The sequence below is a fragment of the Oreochromis aureus genome, linkage group 7, assembly GCF_013358895.1.
Source record: "Oreochromis aureus strain Israel breed Guangdong linkage group 7, ZZ_aureus, whole genome shotgun sequence".
NCBI lineage: Eukaryota > Metazoa > Chordata > Actinopteri > Cichliformes > Cichlidae > Oreochromis > Oreochromis aureus.
Window position 1 is genome coordinate 9,993,384 of NC_052948.1, and position 17,834 is coordinate 10,011,217.

The 17,834-nt window shown below is 38.3% G+C and overlaps 1 protein-coding gene across 3 annotated transcripts in view; it reads right to left on the reverse strand.

Moving 5' to 3' along the window:
• LOC116318275 (voltage-dependent calcium channel subunit alpha-2/delta-1) overlaps positions 1-17,834 on the reverse strand; it is a 67,786-nt gene that overhangs the window by 4,510 nt on the left and 45,442 nt on the right. For 2 of the 3 annotated variants that reach the window (XM_039615763.1, XM_039615762.1), the window contains exons 19-36: positions 16,558-16,629; positions 16,211-16,282; positions 15,614-15,675; positions 15,178-15,254; positions 12,470-12,530; positions 12,300-12,391; positions 11,218-11,299; positions 7,391-7,453; positions 6,693-6,796; positions 6,117-6,206; positions 5,962-6,029; positions 5,833-5,871; positions 5,673-5,744; positions 2,369-2,521; positions 2,133-2,185; positions 1,661-1,716; positions 1,405-1,531; positions 652-764 (exon numbers count right to left, since the gene is read on the reverse strand). In XM_039615763.1, the coding sequence (XP_039471697.1) occupies positions 652-764; positions 1,405-1,531; positions 1,661-1,716; positions 2,133-2,185; positions 2,369-2,521; positions 5,673-5,744; positions 5,833-5,871; positions 5,962-6,029; positions 6,117-6,206; positions 6,693-6,796; positions 7,391-7,453; positions 11,218-11,299; positions 12,300-12,391; positions 12,470-12,530; positions 15,178-15,254; positions 15,614-15,675; positions 16,211-16,282; positions 16,558-16,629 (1,456 nt within the window). Of the gene's footprint in view, positions 1-651; positions 765-1,404; positions 1,532-1,660; positions 1,717-2,132; positions 2,186-2,368; positions 2,522-5,672; positions 5,745-5,832; positions 5,872-5,961; positions 6,030-6,116; positions 6,207-6,692; positions 6,797-7,390; positions 7,454-11,217; positions 11,300-12,299; positions 12,392-12,469; positions 12,531-15,177; positions 15,255-15,613; positions 15,676-16,210; positions 16,283-16,557; positions 16,630-17,834 lie in introns of those variants that run through there. The other variant, XR_005613971.1, reaches the window with a different exon arrangement.

Sequence of the window (17,834 nt, forward strand, 5' to 3'; positions counted from 1 at the left end):
AATTTTTACCTAATTACAAATCTTATATTCACATCTAATAGAGATTAATAAACATCATTTAGTAATATCTGCCTTAAAAATAGCTATTTTATATGAAAACACTGGAGACTGTAAGAGAAATTTTGATTATTGTTATAAGAAAAGGTAGCCTTGATCATTGATTAGAAGTATTGTTTATAAAATATATAATATTTTTAATGTGCTATGGCAGCAAAAGCGTGTATTACATTTAGTGCTATTATTACCAAATGGACAGCTCTGTAGTGGCCCCATGGTGACCTCTGGTGATGACACCTTTACTGTCCCATCAACAGAAACCTACATTAAAGACACATCTGTCAAACACATATCTAGAACACATACACACACCCCTTCTCTTAATCTTAATTTAACCTGATGGCAACCTGTAGCCCAGATGAAGTTAACCATAGAAATTTAATCTAGAAGTAATGTGAGACCACCTTTCATATGCTGTGCATCTGGTTTACGGTTCACACATGAACACTGAGTAGGGACCCACTGCACACTTATTAGGTGTGCGTCCTCATACTGACAGGTTAAAGTGCTGCTATATATGTGGTTTATGGAGGACTGAAGAGACAAAAGAAAGTGTAAGTCTATGTTCAGTTTTTAAGCCAAGTGAAAGGATACAGGGCTGTTCAGCCTGTCGCAGTGGTCTGGGGTCACATGACAAACATGTTGCTTTGGCATCAGTGATTAAAAACACAAGGTTGGTGTTTGGCAGCTTCTCAGCACGGTACATCCTAGAAAAATAAAAATAAAGCACGTATAACGTGGTACCAACACAGCACACATGTACATGCAGGTATGTGTTCAGTTGTGCACAAACAGTGCACTTCATACCACCTCCTTCCACATGGGATTGACTTTTTATGGTAGTCATTAAAGTATCTGTGTCTACAGTTGTTAACTTTGGGGAGTAAAGCATCAGACACGTGGGACTCATAACACCCAGTAATTACAGCCATATTTAACCCCCTCAGACAGCCCAAAGTGATACAAACGTAGGTTACAGCAAAGTAAATGTTCAGCGGTCTGTAAATGTGTGTATTAGTGAGTTTGACATACAGCCAGAGTGTAAGGGAAGAAAAACAGATAAAAAAGGCTTTTTGTGCTTTCCTCTGCAATTCCGGGCTCTGACAGATCAAGGTAATCTGTGTGTGATCGGAACTCATCAGAAAGCAGCTGTCTGAAATCAGGCTGGAAAACAGAAAGAAACCAGGAAACCAATTCTTTTCTGGATCAATCCCCACAGGCCATTAAACAGATGGACGCCCAGTAAGAAGCTGAAAATCTTCAACAATAGCCATTTAGAGTCATTCAGTGGAAAGAGCCACTAAGATGGAAGCATATGGGGAGTCTTGGGAACAAACATACACATACCTGGAACAGTTTCCACAGTCCAGGACACCTGAGTAGGATTTTTCGTCATTGTCAAAGAAATATTGAGTCTGCTCTGTGATACAGCTTTCTTTAAACATGGCATCTGATATTTCGTCATCTGTCGACTCTGCTAGAAATAAGAGGGATGTTTAATAGAAAAGAGGATTAGTAAGAAAGGACATGGATTAAAACTGGAGTGACAGACCTCTGTCTCTTCAAACTAAGACTGATGGTTATACACAGTTATGTTACTTGCCTGCCTTTAGAAGGCTGGGAAACATGAGACCCAAGAAGAGCTGCTGAAGCACTGACCTAGGAAAAAACAATAAAAAGTAAAAACAAAAACAAAGTGAGTCACATGTAGGAGGCAACAAATCACCTGAACATCTCTTTTTTTTTAAACTACGTTCAACCAATAGATGTTTAGTAAAAGCAACACATCTGTCTAAAGTTAGAGTAACTGGTGATGTAAATGTCATGGGAAGTATCAGGCATTCTATTTTAAAAGCTGGTTATATTGCAGTTGGACAACTAAGCAGAAAATGATGCGGTATCATGTTATGTAACTGCCCTTGTCTTACACTGACCCAGCCAACTTCATCCTTCAACAGCATGCAAGTCCACTCCCGTACAAACTCCCACCCTGAAATACAAGTGTGCTCCCACTCTAACATGCACACGCAAATCAATGAAACATAGAAGCACAAGCACACAACCTCTACACTCACCAGGCAGCAGTGGATGCCCACCAGCCAATACTGAGAAAGTCTGCAATGGTAGGCTGTAGAAAGACAGGAAAAGAAATGCTAGTGAAAAAATAAGCACAAAAAAGCCTCAGATAAAGCTAATAAGGCTTCATAAATCAAATTAATTAATAAATTCTGATTTTTACGTTAATATATTACTATTGCACGAATAGAAACCAAATGATATATACAGTAATGGTTTCAGTAAGGTTTCTAACCACATAGACGGAGCGGGGTCCAGCTGCTGCCTTGCTGTCTTTCTCTGGATCACAGACAGACTGATAGTCATAAGTCTTGTTCAAGGAGTACAGGGAGGTGTTGACCAGGTTGGTCATCAGCACTGGATCCACTTCACCAAAAAACTGACCTATCTAGACAGGTTCACATATACACACACACAAAAACATAACAGAGAGTAAAAGCAGTGTAAAAGTAAGTCTTGTTTTTTGGGGGGGGTTTTTGTAAACAAAGCACGGAGTTGCGTCCTAACTACCTTAAAGTAGCATTGGTTAGAGTATAAAAATTAACAGAAAAGGCAGTGGCGCTATTAGGTAAGTATTTTGCTTACAGCGTTGAGGTACCCTTTTTATCCCCTTAGATGTATGGGTCATTAAAAAATCATTACTTGCTGTTCTAAGTGATTATCTTTATCCGGTGAGGAAAACATTTCTATTCTAATATCACTGCATTCTTACAGAATGACAATGCCTTATTCATAGGGCACACGGGGTCAGTGAATGGTTTGATGAATATGATAATGATGTAAATCATATGCTACAGTATGACCCTCACATAGCAGATATTAGCAGTTATTAAGTCAGCTGAAGAATTTTGAGAGGTTTTGCATCAAAATGTTAGACAAAGCTCTCCAACATAACTCTACCAACTTGAATAAGTAATCATTAGAGTTAGGGTTGTAGAATATATTCCATCATTTATCATCATTTTATATATATATGAAACTTTGTCTGAGGTTAATAGCTTTTTTCCCAGTTCAATTATATTTATAAGTTAAAGACCCTACAATAATACAGAGAAAATTCCAACAATCAAACAACCCCCTTTAAGCAAGCACTTGGAAACACTGAGAAGGAAAATCTCCCTTTTAGCAGGAAGAAACTTCTGACAGAACCAGGCTCGGGGAGAGGCAGCCATACTTTATCAAAAAGGGAAAGTGTTCAGCCTGATCTTAAAAGCAGAGAGGGGGTCTGTCTCCTGAATCCAAGCTGGGAGCTGTTTCTTGGCCTGATATCTGGCAGCTCTTCCTCCCATTCTACTTTTTCCCCATTCTACCTCCCATCTTGGGAACCACAAGTCACCCAGCAGTTGGAGAGCAAATTGTCTTATTGGAGTAGGGTACTATGAGGTCTTTAACATAAGATTAAGCCTAATTATTCAAGACTTTGTATGTGAGAAGGATTTCAAATGACTAGGTCATATCCTCGTCAAAAACAACTCCAACTTTCCTCATAGTGTTACTGGAGGCCAAGGTAATGTCATTCAGAGTAAGTATTTGGTAGACGCTATGTTTTAGAAAAATAACCTCAGTTTTATTTAAATTTAGAAGTAGCAATGTAAAGGTCATGTCTTTACATCTTCAAGACATTCCTGCAGTTTAACCGATTGCTGTGTGTTATCTGGACTTATGGATAAATAAAGTAAAATATTACACATGCTCAGTGATCATCATCAGGTGTCAGTTAGTTTAACAATACCTGACAATGGACAGTATTTATTTAGCAGTATTTATTACTGTTTTAATAACTATTAATTTACAATCCATTAATCGATTTGTTAGTTATTTTTGGGTTAGTTATTGTGTAACCTATTTTTTTATCATTTTTTTATAAATTGCATTTTTTAAATTTTAAATTGTATTATTTTTAGTATTTGATGATTTAATATGTAGAGAGTTTCCATGGGAAAAAAGGTATTACAATACAAACACAGTACTTTGCAGAGGTAGATGAGCCACAGTTATACAAACATCGTAGTCTAAATAAACACATGTGCAACAAAGCGTCCTCATGACTGTTGTGATGGCAAATTTGACAAAACTGATAAACTTACGTCATTTCCTGTATATTTTTTTAATTATGCAAATACGCAATATTGTTTCAATTATTTTTTTTTTCCGAATTAAACATTTTTTCCACCGCTAGCTTTAACTTTTCTTGTAGACTTAGTACAAAATAATAACTTTGCTTGGCAGGTGAGTCGTTCACAAAAATGTAGACCTTTCCACACAAACTTTGCTTCTCTGCAGTTCTGTTGGGGATTTGGGTTGTCTCAGAGCCTGCTGCCTCTTCATGTAAGCCCACACTGACTCAGTGATGTTGAGATCAGCACTCTGTGGGGCTTTGCCATCTGTTACGAGACTCTTTGTTTTACTTGTGGCTAAAAAGAGTTCTTTACAAAAGTATGTTTGTGGCTGTTATGCTGAAGGATGAGTTTGGGACCAATCAGATTGTTCCATGTGAAGTATATGCACAGTATTGCTTTCCCATTCAAATTTTTCACAGAGGGCATATGATCTCGCTAGATAGATAGTGGTGGAATCCTCCAGTCGCCAGTTACACATGTTGATGCCAGACTGACGTCATTGTCACAGGACTTTTTCATGTTGACCTAACCCTGTGTATCAGGTTATTAAGTGGTTAATTTTTTTGTCATTGAAACACATCTTAGGCAATGCTATATACCTGAATCCATGGCCCAGAACAAGATTTTTAGTCTTAAGGATTCCACTTCTTCTATTATAGATTGGAAAAGATTCTAAGTGAAGAGGTGTACTGTTAAGCCTAATAAAGGGATCCTTTTTCTGGATCATAGAACTACTGCCACTGCATACATTTACTTTTCTTCAATAGCACAAAAGCTTTGGCATCGTCTCTGAAGACATCAATTGTTTTACAATGTGGAAAAGAATACTCAAAGAGAGTAAACTGTATGTGTCAGATTTTGTGATGGTAGAATGGATCAAAGACAGCAGATGTCCTATCTTGACTGACATGAGATGTTTTTGAGCTCACAGTATATCCTACAACTGACAGGCTGGGGCTGAAGGCAGCCTAAAAGAGTGGAGTTAACACAGTTGAGCGGACTTCTCACATACACAGGGGAAACAGTTCAGTACAGCTTCCATGATTGACTAAAACCCATCGGAGCCTTCCCTTTGATCTTCGTCCAGAGTCTAGTGCTCTACTTTACCAGACACATGGGTGCACTGCTGTAGTAGAAAAGTAGAGCTAAAAGCAAACAGGCCATTCTTGTAAATGAGTCATAAGTCCTTTATTTGACCCGTATATATGATTGATGAATTTCTCTGTCAAAGGTAAGAGGAACTGAGTTTGTAGACAAGTAAAAAATGAATAGAAAAGACAAGAAACATGACTGCTGGAAAAGTCGCTCCTTCTGAACATGTGGCCACACATTTTTATGATCACAATTTGTAGAGAGAAAAAGGAATGTTCCAAATTAGTGAAGCTTACATGTTTGCAAAGATTGCTGATGATAACTCACCAGGGTAATGTACTCATCCTTGTTGGACATGAGAAGAAATCCTCCATCATCCAGTATCACACAGTCCACATGCTGGAGGATAAAAAGTGTTAAACAACTGAAAAAGTGTTAAAAAAAAAAAAGTATTTAAATAAACTGGTAGTTTTTTATATGGTTATACCTTGTCATTCCTTAGACAGCCACAAATCTCATCTTTGCACTAAAAGGAAATAATGTGAGTGAGGCAAAAAATAGGTTCAGTAAAATATACATTTCGTAGATATTTTAAACAATAAAATGAACAGCTTACATTCAGTTTCAGTGTGGCATTCATGAAACTGTTCATCCAGAATGAGACATTGAGTTTCACTCCCACCACTACAGAACAAACCACAAAACAGGCAGAGGTCTTTTTATTTGTGTTTCATCACAAGAAGCAATCAGCGTGGTATTAGCAAGACTGACCTGCTGGTTTGAGCGTGACTTCATTAATGACAAGATCCACTGCTTTGCTCACCAGAATACCTGACTCAGACACAGACTCCCCGCTCTCTGCTGCAATTTGGAAAAAGATGAAAGAAGGTTAGATGATCTTTTATCATTGCAATTTAATTGAAATCATGTTTAGAAGTATGCGGCAGAGAGAAATTTCCACTCCCAGTGCAAAATTCCATACATTTTTATCTGCCGAAATTTACAAGAGCTGACCCTGTAAAGCCAGCACGTGTTAATCTAGTCACGTGTACTGGAGCTTTAAGCAAGGCTTCATCACTGCACTGATGTCTGTTAGAGTGATCAGCGGAGATGACAGGAAGTATACAGGACAGAAGGGAGGGAAGGTGGGGATGAGCACTTTAAGACACAGCGGGAAAAGAAGAAGGATAAAGAGAGTGATATCAGAGGGCTGAGAGCCTGATCTCTGCCAGTAGGGTTGGGATGGCGTCCAAAGGCAGAGAACAGAAAAGGCTCAGTGCCAGACCACACTGAAGATCCTCACACACAGAATTGTGCATGCAAATCCAAACCTTTCAGAAAACTTGCCGTTGAAAGATGGAGCTGTGAAAACATAAATTTCATTGTCCAGGGTCCGCTTGTAGAAACTTGACTCATATGTCTCAGGATTCTCAGTCCACTCTTCCCCAGCACTGAAAACATTAATAAAGGTGTGTAATATTATATGGGGTCTGTTACAGCCATAAAACACCAAGTAAATGTGTTTGATCTTTCTAAACAACTCATATTTTAATCTATAGCCAGTTGTAACTCATAAAAATAGGCTCACACCCTTTGTAGTGTGTGACGTCCTTATAATAAAAGCAATAACGAACTGTATATTATGTTTTTGACTGTGAGAACAAAGACTATGTGCATTCAGTTTTAGTTGCAATGTTACTGTATATTTAAAAAGTGGAGCCCCTAAATGTTGTTCAGGCAATTGAGGAGAAATTGAGGAAAATCTGCTGTATTTGGCTGTGGTTTTTGTAGTTTTAACCCCTGTCCTATACTGGTCTGGCAAGCCCTGGGAGTTCAGCTGAAAGAGTTTAATCCTCCATGTTCTGTAAAATAGCCCCGTGAAGCAAGTGAGTAAAGCAGCCAAAACCATTCAACCTAAGAGTATTACAGTCTGTATCAATTTTCATTTTACACATTTTCGCCACAAGGTATTTGGGGAAAGAATTCAGTGATATTTCCCAATGCTAATGATAGCAATGTAAATACAAAGAAAAAACTAAGAGTACCTTCTTGGATAGACTCTTGTGATTCCTCCATCTGTAGCTACAAACCTGGCCACTATCCCATCCCTGAGAACATGGAAAGCAACAGAAAATCAAACATCAAAGTCAATCACACTCACAATTACAGAAAAAGAGCATTTGTGAACTGAGATCAGACTACAGACACAAACTGTTTTGTACCCGATCAATTTTCTCTACATGTCATAATGTTAAACAGATACCCTTCAGTGTGTGTAAGTGTGTGCTGGGATTATTTCAGACAAGGGGGCATACCATAAAAGCAAACACACTGACGTAATTATTTTATTTTCCCCTCAAAACAGCGTCTTGGCAAAGCACAATGTGGTTGGGTGTGATATGCATTTTATACTTTGCTTTTATCATATTTCACTCATAAGTTGTGATCAAATCATCCATGGCGGACAAGAAAGAAGTGAAACGTTGGCTCAGCCAATAAACTGTGCATGAAGTAATCATCAGCTAGGGTAGTTCAGAGCAGTGGTGTACAAACAGAACATAGTTTTCCACTGCACAGTACTCTATAATGTATATAGTACTGTGCAAATGTCTTGAGTCACCCCTCATTTCTTTAAATTTTCCTTCCAACGAGCCACAAGACTTTGTAATTTTTTTAAGACATCACAATCACATTCCTTCAGGTCACACTGTCATTTTGCAAGACAATGGAGTCTCCAGATCCCCCAACTCAGGGATTCCCAGAAGGCCATTCCCTGACCCAGAGGTGCTGGGAAGCATCCGTCTCATCCACTGCGAAAACACCACCCTCTTCGTGGCATTTGGGGGGTGTACAAGTATACCCCTGGCTGGATTCAATCAGACGTTTGGCCAAATCTAGCCGGTATCATTAGGCCTCATCACTAGCTTAATCTCAGCACTATCTTAGCTTCCTTTCCCACCAGAGCCATGGCATTCAATGTAACCAAAGCAGTTTCAGGGGATCGGACTGCCAAGGCCTCTGGCTTCAACCACCATCTGATTCATACTACACCAGACTTCTACAGCGCCTCCTATGGGTGGTGGAATAATGTAGCTCATGGGTGGGGCCAGTAACCTCAATCTGGGTGAGGGGCAATGTTCCCTCAAATATTTCATGTGTCTGAGCGAACACACAAACTCCCTGAGCGATCCCTTGGACCACTGTGAGCGACATCAGACGTGTGCACTGTGGTCACGCCAGCATCTAATCCATCCAAGTTACATGGTTTATTAAAATAATCAAATTACACCATTTACATTTATGTTAGACTACTTTTAATTAACTGCTTTAGCCCACTTACAATGAAAATGTAAAAAATCCTGTTCATGACCTGTGTAGTATGTTAACACTATTGGAAGTAAAAATAACTTGAACTCCAATTTTGAAAACACAACTTTCTTTCTTTTCTTTTTTTTCCATAAAGCTCTGACTTGTATTATGAGTATGAGTCTGTGGTCTGGGAGAGAGTCCTGTAACTCTCTGTCTGCAAAATACAGTATATAATGACCAATGTTGGGCAATTAATTATATAGTTACTTCTTCAAAAAAGTAACTCAGTTTGGCAAACAACAAAGTTTTTTGCAGCTATTTTTTTTTAATGCAGCCAAGGCGTTTTTTTAAATAAACATTTCAAACTATTTACAGAACAATCAGCTGTTCTGCATCAAATCTGATGCCACACAAATTATTTGTGCCACTCCAAAAAATAATTTCTGTCCACTATGAGATAAAGGAGAACAACAGCCTGATACCTGCAGGCCTGACAACAGGAGATGTATCACTCCTGTAACACCTGTAACATTCAGCAGCCGCCTCATTGTTCTGACACACACAACAAAACTATTGACTACACTACACAATAACTACACAAGATTTGCGCTAAACGTCTCAAATCTCTCACATCTCAGAACACCGCCGTCGCTCCTAAAACTTCCCCCTGTTTCTTAACAACTAGATGCCACGTTGCCATATCATTTTTTGATTGGTCGACACGGTACTTTTTTTGACCAATAGGAAAGGGTGGGGGGTTTTTTGGTTTTGTTTTTGCTCACAGGCGGAGAGTGCTTTCGAGCGTTTTCCTTATAAAACGCAGTTTTTACCGTTTCTTCCCGCAGTAAATATAAACAACGATAGTATTCAGGAAGAAAACCAAACATTGCAAATATTTTTATCATAACTCTGGTTTTACGTGGCCTATCAACACAATTAAAAAACTGGTATAAAGTCCACACTTTTTCCGTCAATTGTTCCGTCTGTCCTGCTCACATCTCCAATGGTTGTACACGATGTCATTAACGTGGCTTCCTGCACATCAGCCACGCCGCTTTGCTAGCTAAAACAGCGGTGTCAGCACATAAGGACGCTGTCATAGCCTGTCAACCACGTTGATTGGCTGCGTATATACGAATGTGAATCGCATTATTGGCTGGACTATGGCATAAGGTGGCATCGTTCTAATCCCATACAGGAGCAGCCAGTCACTTACTGACTAACACTGCAAAACAGAATTGTTAAAGTTTTAATTTTAATTTCAATTCAGGTTAGATTTTTTTTGTGCGCAACGCAGATTTTCTGTGCGCAGAGACCGTGCCAGCAGTGCGCAATTGCGCACGTGCGCAGCTTAGAGGGAACATTGGTGAGGGGCCATGGTCCATAGTTTTTTTGTCCATAAGGGTTTTGTGACTCATACTTAATTTGGATGGATGGATGGATGAATGGATGGTGTTAGGCAGTGCTTTCCCAGGTTTTCTAAAAGTGTTTCAAAGTTTTTCTTTAGACATTAGCTGCTTTTTCGCTCATTTTTAACCCCGAACCCTCACTCTCCAGGGTGTCCAAACTCCAGGCCTCGAGAGCCGATGTGCTGCAGCTAATGTCTGCAGGATGCAACACAGCTGATTTAAATGGCTAAATTACCTCCTCAACATGTCTTGAAGTTCTCCAGAGGCCTGGTAATGAACTAATCATTTGGTTCAGGTGTGTTGACCCAGGGTGATATCTAAAACCTGCAGGACACCGGCCCTCGAGGCCTGGAGTTGGAGACCCGCTGCTCTAGTCCTTGTAGCTGAGCATTTTAAAATTAATGCTGGGGTTTTTTGGTTTGTTTTTTAAATCACTTTACATTGACATGACTCATTCAAGCATAAAAAACGGACCAAACTCAAGGGATTAACCTGTTTCATCTCTACACAGACAATTTAGCAAATAACCTATTTTAAATTGTATATTTAGGCACATCATTAGCAGCCTATTTAAAAAAAATACACAATTTGCTTTAACTTTTTTAGCTGAATATATATGAAAAATGGCTTGACATAGATGAAATAGTATTTTTTCACCAACAAGATTTTCAAAGTGCTATTAGCTGAAAATATAGCTTATCTTAGCTCTATATGCAGTGTGTCATTAAAAAAATTGTTTTGAGGACAAAAAAGAATTGAGAGATCTAAAAAAAAAACTAGCTACAGCAGATAAACCTATCTGGAAGTCATGTAATTAGGAAACAGGAAACAATTCCAGCAAACACCTGCTACACCTAGTGTTTGCTGAAGCCTCGTCAGATATGGTCTCAATGGAATAAAGCAAATCAAGATAGGAAGAAGGGAGAAAATAACACAAGAACTGGATTGAACATCTGTTGCAACAGGTCTTATGGAGTAATGAATCCAAATTTGAAATTTTTTATTCTAATCATCATCCCTTTTGCCTGAGTATCACCACATAACATTCAAAATTGATTTAAATTCCCTATCACTATTTTATTGAAGTGCAGATTTTCAGATTTGTTTATTTGCATTGCTTTCAATACACAAGACCTAAAAGTTTTGGCACTCACATGGTCTGCTCGCTCCAAAGTTTAACCAGTTCAGCTGTCAAACCTGCATCCAGGATCAGTCGACTCACAAGGGACACATTACCTATAGATTAAAGACAAGGTATATTTTGTATATTCCAGGCAGTGAAACATAGCACAGCAACAGTGCGTGACAGCTGAATTATAGTAATGCAAAAAGCAGTCTCTTGTTTACAAATCTGGGCAGGGAACATTAATAACTTATGCTTTTGGAATGTGCACCAGTAAACTGAACCCAATCAGATCTTCTCATTTGCTAAAAGTAAGAATAAAACAAGTTGTCACGAAGGTGACAGTGAGAGTCTGAAAAAAAAGAGCAGGTGTACTCAGCCAATGTTGTTCTCTAGATAAATCAAGGAAAAATGACAGCTGTCCGAAAACCATCCAGCAGGGAGGCTTGTGTGGCTATTGCTATTCAGAAAGCAGGTGTACTTTGTGAAGGATTGACTGTTGTATATTTAGGAGGGAGATGATGCCAAGATGCTGAGTTTAAATCTCAAAAACGTGCTCTTCAAAATGAAATCATTCAAGCACGTTTCTCTATAGAGTTTCAACACAACATCTCCTGAGTGTTGTTTTAAATCATGTCCATAACATTTCCCAATGACTCAACATACTGCATAAACAACAGCAAAAAAAGAATTGATGCCAAAGTACATGACTTGACCTTGGGTTAAAATGGATCGTGGTACATTGATCCATTAGCTGGATGATGGTGGTAAGCCATACTCTGGGTGAGATCCATTAGGTGATGACAAACACTATGAGTCATTGTGCAGCATGACAGCATCAGACTTGTAGGAAACTCAGTCGATAATTCTGATATCATCCTGCTTAGGATATAGTAATCATCAAAGTCATGCTCTGACCTTGAGATCAAGATTTGCGAGTGGAAAATCTTTTAGACCATGACAAACTGTAAAATATGCAATGCATGAATACATACACACACGTAGAAATGCAACATGCTGTTCTAGGTGTATATGCAATATGAGTACGAACGGTGCAGGAAACCACTACAAATGTGTACAGTGAAATAACACTGAAAAAGATGCATGACTCACATGCATCTGGAGTGTTTCTATCAATGTACTGGTTGAAGTCGAGGAGAAATTGGGTGTTGTTGAGTGACAACTTCAGCTCTTTGCAGTACTCCCTGAAGAAACAACATTGGTCAGTTGTAATCTCCTGTATAGTATATAGAGGATGTATAGTAAATGTGAGGACCACTCACCTTGGAGCAATGTAGGTATAACCAAATTCATCAAATCTCTCCTGCTGCAAGGTCTCCATCGCTTTTGAAAAACAAAAAACAACCTTGTTTAGGCTCATATTATCAGATATTATATTATCCAAAAATATATTTTCACAGTGAAATAGAATAGAAGCCAGCTGTGTGACGGCTATATGTGAAAGTATTCACTGTGAGATGACATGATAAGCAGACAAACAGAATTTATTTTGGTTGATACACACACACAGGAGTCTAAATTCCATGACAAGCTCCAAAATCCATAGGCATACATAGCCACAAGAGAATTAGACAGATATGAGGTGATGGATTAAAGTAGAGAGTGTGAATGGAGTTAGAATGGGAAGCTATGAGAGAATAACTGACTGAGAAATACTTGCCTTCTTGCCCTGTTGTGACCCCAGAGAAAAAGAGTAGGAGAGAGGGGAAAGTAGGAAAGACAAAGGGTGATAAAAGTGAATTTGTCATCTGACGAATGATGTCATACCTGGGAAAATATGTTGAGATTTGTGTATATTCCCTACAGTAGGTAATGAAATACTATGCTGCACTGAAAGGATATTAGGTCTAATAGACAAACCTTGAATATATATAACAGAGACTGATTGCACTTTGTAGAAAAGAACATAACAGAACATAAAACAATGAAAGGTGGGGTAGACTGTGGGAATGCAAGGAAACAATTTGTAAATATACAACAATATGAGAAAAATTTTCTTCCAGGGTGTTACTTGCTGCAAGTCTGGATTTTATTTAAAAAAACGTCTGGTAATTCTTATCGTATAAATGATATGACAGGCATCAATGGCCATCATCCTCTAGTCTCTTAAAATGAAGAGTTTTTGGACATTGCCTTTAAAATATATTGACTCGTGCGGTGCAGTCTGCAAAAACAATTACTGAGTGCTGAGTTTCCTCGGGGTCATGGAAATCTGGTGCAGGATGAAACAATGTCCTTCACATATAAAACATAACAAGCAGATTCATCGTTGCTGTGTCTCTATAGACTGGGAAGGGTGTCTTTATGTCCCATGGCTTTCCACACATTCATTCTTCCATATACTTTTTTTTTGCTCTTTACTTTTCTCTCATCACTTCCTCTATCACAGTATTAGGTCACATCAACAAATACAAAGTTCCAGTATATAGATAAAGAAGTCCCACATATATTCATCCACCATATCCATTGCTTTAAAGACAATTTCTAATATACTAGAGAACAAGTGGATGCAGAAACCACCTTGGTTTCTGCACTCACTCGATAAGCTGGATTAAGGTGGTGGTCTGGTGGTCTGGCTCCAAATGGAAACTCAATATGGCTATATGGAGAACTTTAGAGTCCAATCTTCCTATCAGCGCAGACTTTGGCACTGAGGCACAGCATGCTACTTTCTTTAACAGGCCTGTAAACGTTCTGACAGCATTTATGGCACAGTGACAAAGTCGTTACGGCAACCGAGGGAGCGATACAAAGGCTGAAAGAGTCAGTCAAGATCTCATCTGTTGGAATAGCTACACCATTGCTTATGCTTTGTGGTGTTTACATCAAAGTTAGCAAAAAATTAACTAAAGCCAGATATGTACCAAATCCAGTGTTTTTTTCAGCTAATTTTAACCCTTGGTCAAAAGAGTTAAAGAGTTAAAATCCCTGTGCATTGATAAGATGATGAACATCTCAATGCAATAATGCGAACAATAAAGAACAAAAAGGTTTATGCAATGGAAGAGCATCACACAGCAAGAAGGACACAGAGGACACAGAACAGTGAGTACTTGCCCCAAGAAGAAGCTGTAAAATCCCGGTTCAGAAGCAGAAGAAGAGACAGAAAAAGCTGCATCAGAATCAAAATGCAAGCAATTGTACAAAGAGTGGCACGCAGAATGTGTGTATGTGAGCGTGTGCCTGAGCTGTGTTTTCATGATTTATAAGCAACTATTACATTCGCTATGTTCCGCGGTGTTAAAAGAAACAGCCAGTTTGCATTATACAGAGAGCTTTTGGAGCACAGAGTGAAAAAATAAATAAATCGACCAAAGAAAAAAACGAATATGGGGGTGGTGGGAGAGGGGTATCAAGAAGAATGAAGAGTGTGAGGTGAGGACAGGTTTATAGATAAGATAAAGAGAAAGAGAAATAGGTTGAAAGTCAGGAAAAACAATCCAGAGTAAGGTATGTCTGCTTAAGGTAGGTCATCACCCTGTTAACAATTTAGGAAAGAAAAGTTGGACTTAACGACAGAGGAAGACATAACTGGCCAAAGAAATATTTTTAAAAGTGTAATGTGCAAAAAAAGACAAAGGAAAAGAAAAACAACCAGTTTGGTAATGGTGATGATAATGAGGAGATGAGAGGAGCCCAAATGAAGGGAGTAAAGAAGGATAGAAGAGCAAAAAAAAGAGATAAGATCAAAGGACCCAGTGCTTGGGCCGGGTATGTGAGAGGGAAAGCATGTGGAAGAGTTTGTGTGGGAGCGAAGGGTGACTGACCAGTGGGTTGCACTACAAAAGAGAAACTCTGTAGGGATTTGGCAGTTTTGAGGAGAAAATACAAAGGAGTCGCTATGGTTCCAGCTATGAACAAGCAGTACAAAGCAAGTGGGGACACTCCAAAGAAAAACCCAAAGACAGTATGCATGGGGGTAATGATTTGTTTGCATGCTGGTTATCATCACTGTGTATGTCATACTTACACATGGCTTGTTTAATATCATCCCCCAGCTTAGCTTGAATGAAGTGTTCACTGTATTTAGGCAACACAAGAGCCAGGCTGCAGAAAATATGATGACAGACAGACTCAAAGGTAGCATTTATGTGGTCATCTGAATAAAATTGTACAGTAAGTACGAAATTATACATTAAATATTTAAAAAAAAATAAAGGATGTTTTCCAAAGAGTTGTTTTTCTGGAATACATTTATAGTGGACTACACATGTGATCTCTTCAATGTATTTCTCATTCAACAGAGGCTGGTGTTAGAAACAAGAGAGTGACCCCTGTTGGCTTAAGTACAGTAGCATCTTCCAATATTTGATGTCTCAGTGCTAACTGGGTTTGAGCTTACATTAAACAGCTCGAGCATCCTTAAAAAATATATATAATGCAAAATTTTTTGTAATATGTGTCACCTGTAGTCTGTTCCGTTGACTGGTGCCCACGTGTAGGTCCTGATTCCACTATCTATATACCTCTGCAATAGATGATGCATACCAAAAAGAGAATTCAGAATTCTGTAAATGGTAAAGTTATGTATCAAGCTCCCTTTTAGTTGTGGAAAAATAAATAAATTAATTACAAAGAAACTATTTTCATCCCAAACCCGAAACTCTGTCACATCATTAGCGCCTCACTTGTGGTGCAAAAATAGTCCAAAATATCCTCACTGTAAAAGGACCTTTGTTATAGCAAGCAAGAACAAGAAATAACTTCCTGTAGCAGGAGATACAACTTATGTAAAAACATTTTTAACTCTTTAAATGTAATAAATGTAACAATTTAAAAAAGCTTGTAATACATATTTATTCTAACGACTGACTTAACATGTCAGTATGGCTCAATCATTTTCAGTTACAGTACCTGTAGCATTTCTCAGTGCCTCATTCATAAAGTTAATATAATTTTGCATTGAAGATATAATGTAACTTGTGACTGGGTTTGGCGATTTTAAAAACTTCCACCAATTACTGCACTGAAATATGTTAATCCCCTTCAGCTTATTGCCTTACCTCATCCTGAGTTTTGACCAGAGTGTTAATGGTGCGCTCTCCTGTTTCACCATCAATCATCATTCTCCTGATCTACACATCGAGACAAACAAACAGCACAGTTACACTTTTTTTTTTCTCTGATTGACTGATAATGACAGACAATTTTAACAGTTTGTCTCATGGCTTCATATAAACAAGTTAGTCAGACAACCTGAAAAATCACTTGCAGATACTAGGAATAGTGGCCTATAACGTGACATGACAGCATACCTATCTGTATGTTTGCATGGCAAACTTTGACTTTTGTAAGTGTTTGTTTGAGTGTGTTTGATTCGGGGGGATTGACGTGCTTCTATATACTACACCTCTATTTTGATGTCATTCTCCAGCTCAGCATCCAGAAAGTCCAGAGTAACAGGCTCCTGAAATTTAGGATTCTGTGGAAAGAATAATATTTCACTCAGACAGAGGCACAGTTTTAGATTAACTAAGGACAGCTCAATCGATCACACTGACAGGATCAGTGTAATCAAAACAAAAGAGAATTTTGATTTAACTATAGACTTTTGATTAGCTGAGCTTGAAATAATATATTATGAGTTTTGTAATATAAAATTCGGTCGGACATATCAATTAATCTAAAGTCTACTGAGCTAATATAGAAAAATGTTCCAGGACACCATTTTACAGTTGTTATTCATCATCAGTCTACCACAGATTCCTCTGCATTTTGAAACTTGGATGGACAAGTAAGGCAGTTTCATCTACTTCTACATCAACCTTTTCAAAGTGTATCACTAAGAGTAATAGTCACAAAAATGAATTATATTTTATTAATTTTGACATCAAATAAAACAATAAAATCTGTCTTGTCTTATACACAGCCTTCTGCAATTTCCCAAAGAGTGACGTATCAAACTAAAACAATTCTGCGCAGTTATCATAGACAGTCTGCGTCACTTCATTATTTTCTGTTAATTTCCTTATGAGCAGTTTAGCTGAATAGGTTCATATTATGTCACTTCCTTCTGTTTCCTTTTCTTAAAAGCTAATTATATAGTTGTGAGCACTTCTGGTCTTCCATGTTTGAAATTTGGCTCCCACAACTACTTACAGTGGCTTGCGAAAGTATTCGGCCCCCTTGAACTTTTCCACATTTTGTCACATTACAGCCACAAACATGAATCAATTTTATTGGAATTCCAGGTGAAAGACCAATACAAAGTGGTGTACACGTGAGAAGTGGAACGAAAATCATACATGATTCCAAACATTTTTTACAAATAAATAACTGAAAAGTGGGGTGTGCGTAATTATTCAGCCCCCTGAGTCAATACTTTGTAGAACCACCTTTTGCTGCAATTACAGCTGCCAGTCTTTTAGGGTATGTCTCTACCAGCTTTGCACATCTAGAGACTGAAATCCTTGCCCATTATTCTTTGCAAAACAGCTCCAGCTCAGTCAGATTAGATGGACAGCGTTTGTGAACAGCAGTTTTTAGATATTGCCACAAATTCTCGATTGGATTTAGATCTGGACTTTGACTGGGCCATTCTAACACATGGATATGTTTTGTTTGAAACCATTCCATTGTTGCCCTGGCTTTATGTTTAGGGTTGTTGTCCTGCTGGAAGGTGAACCT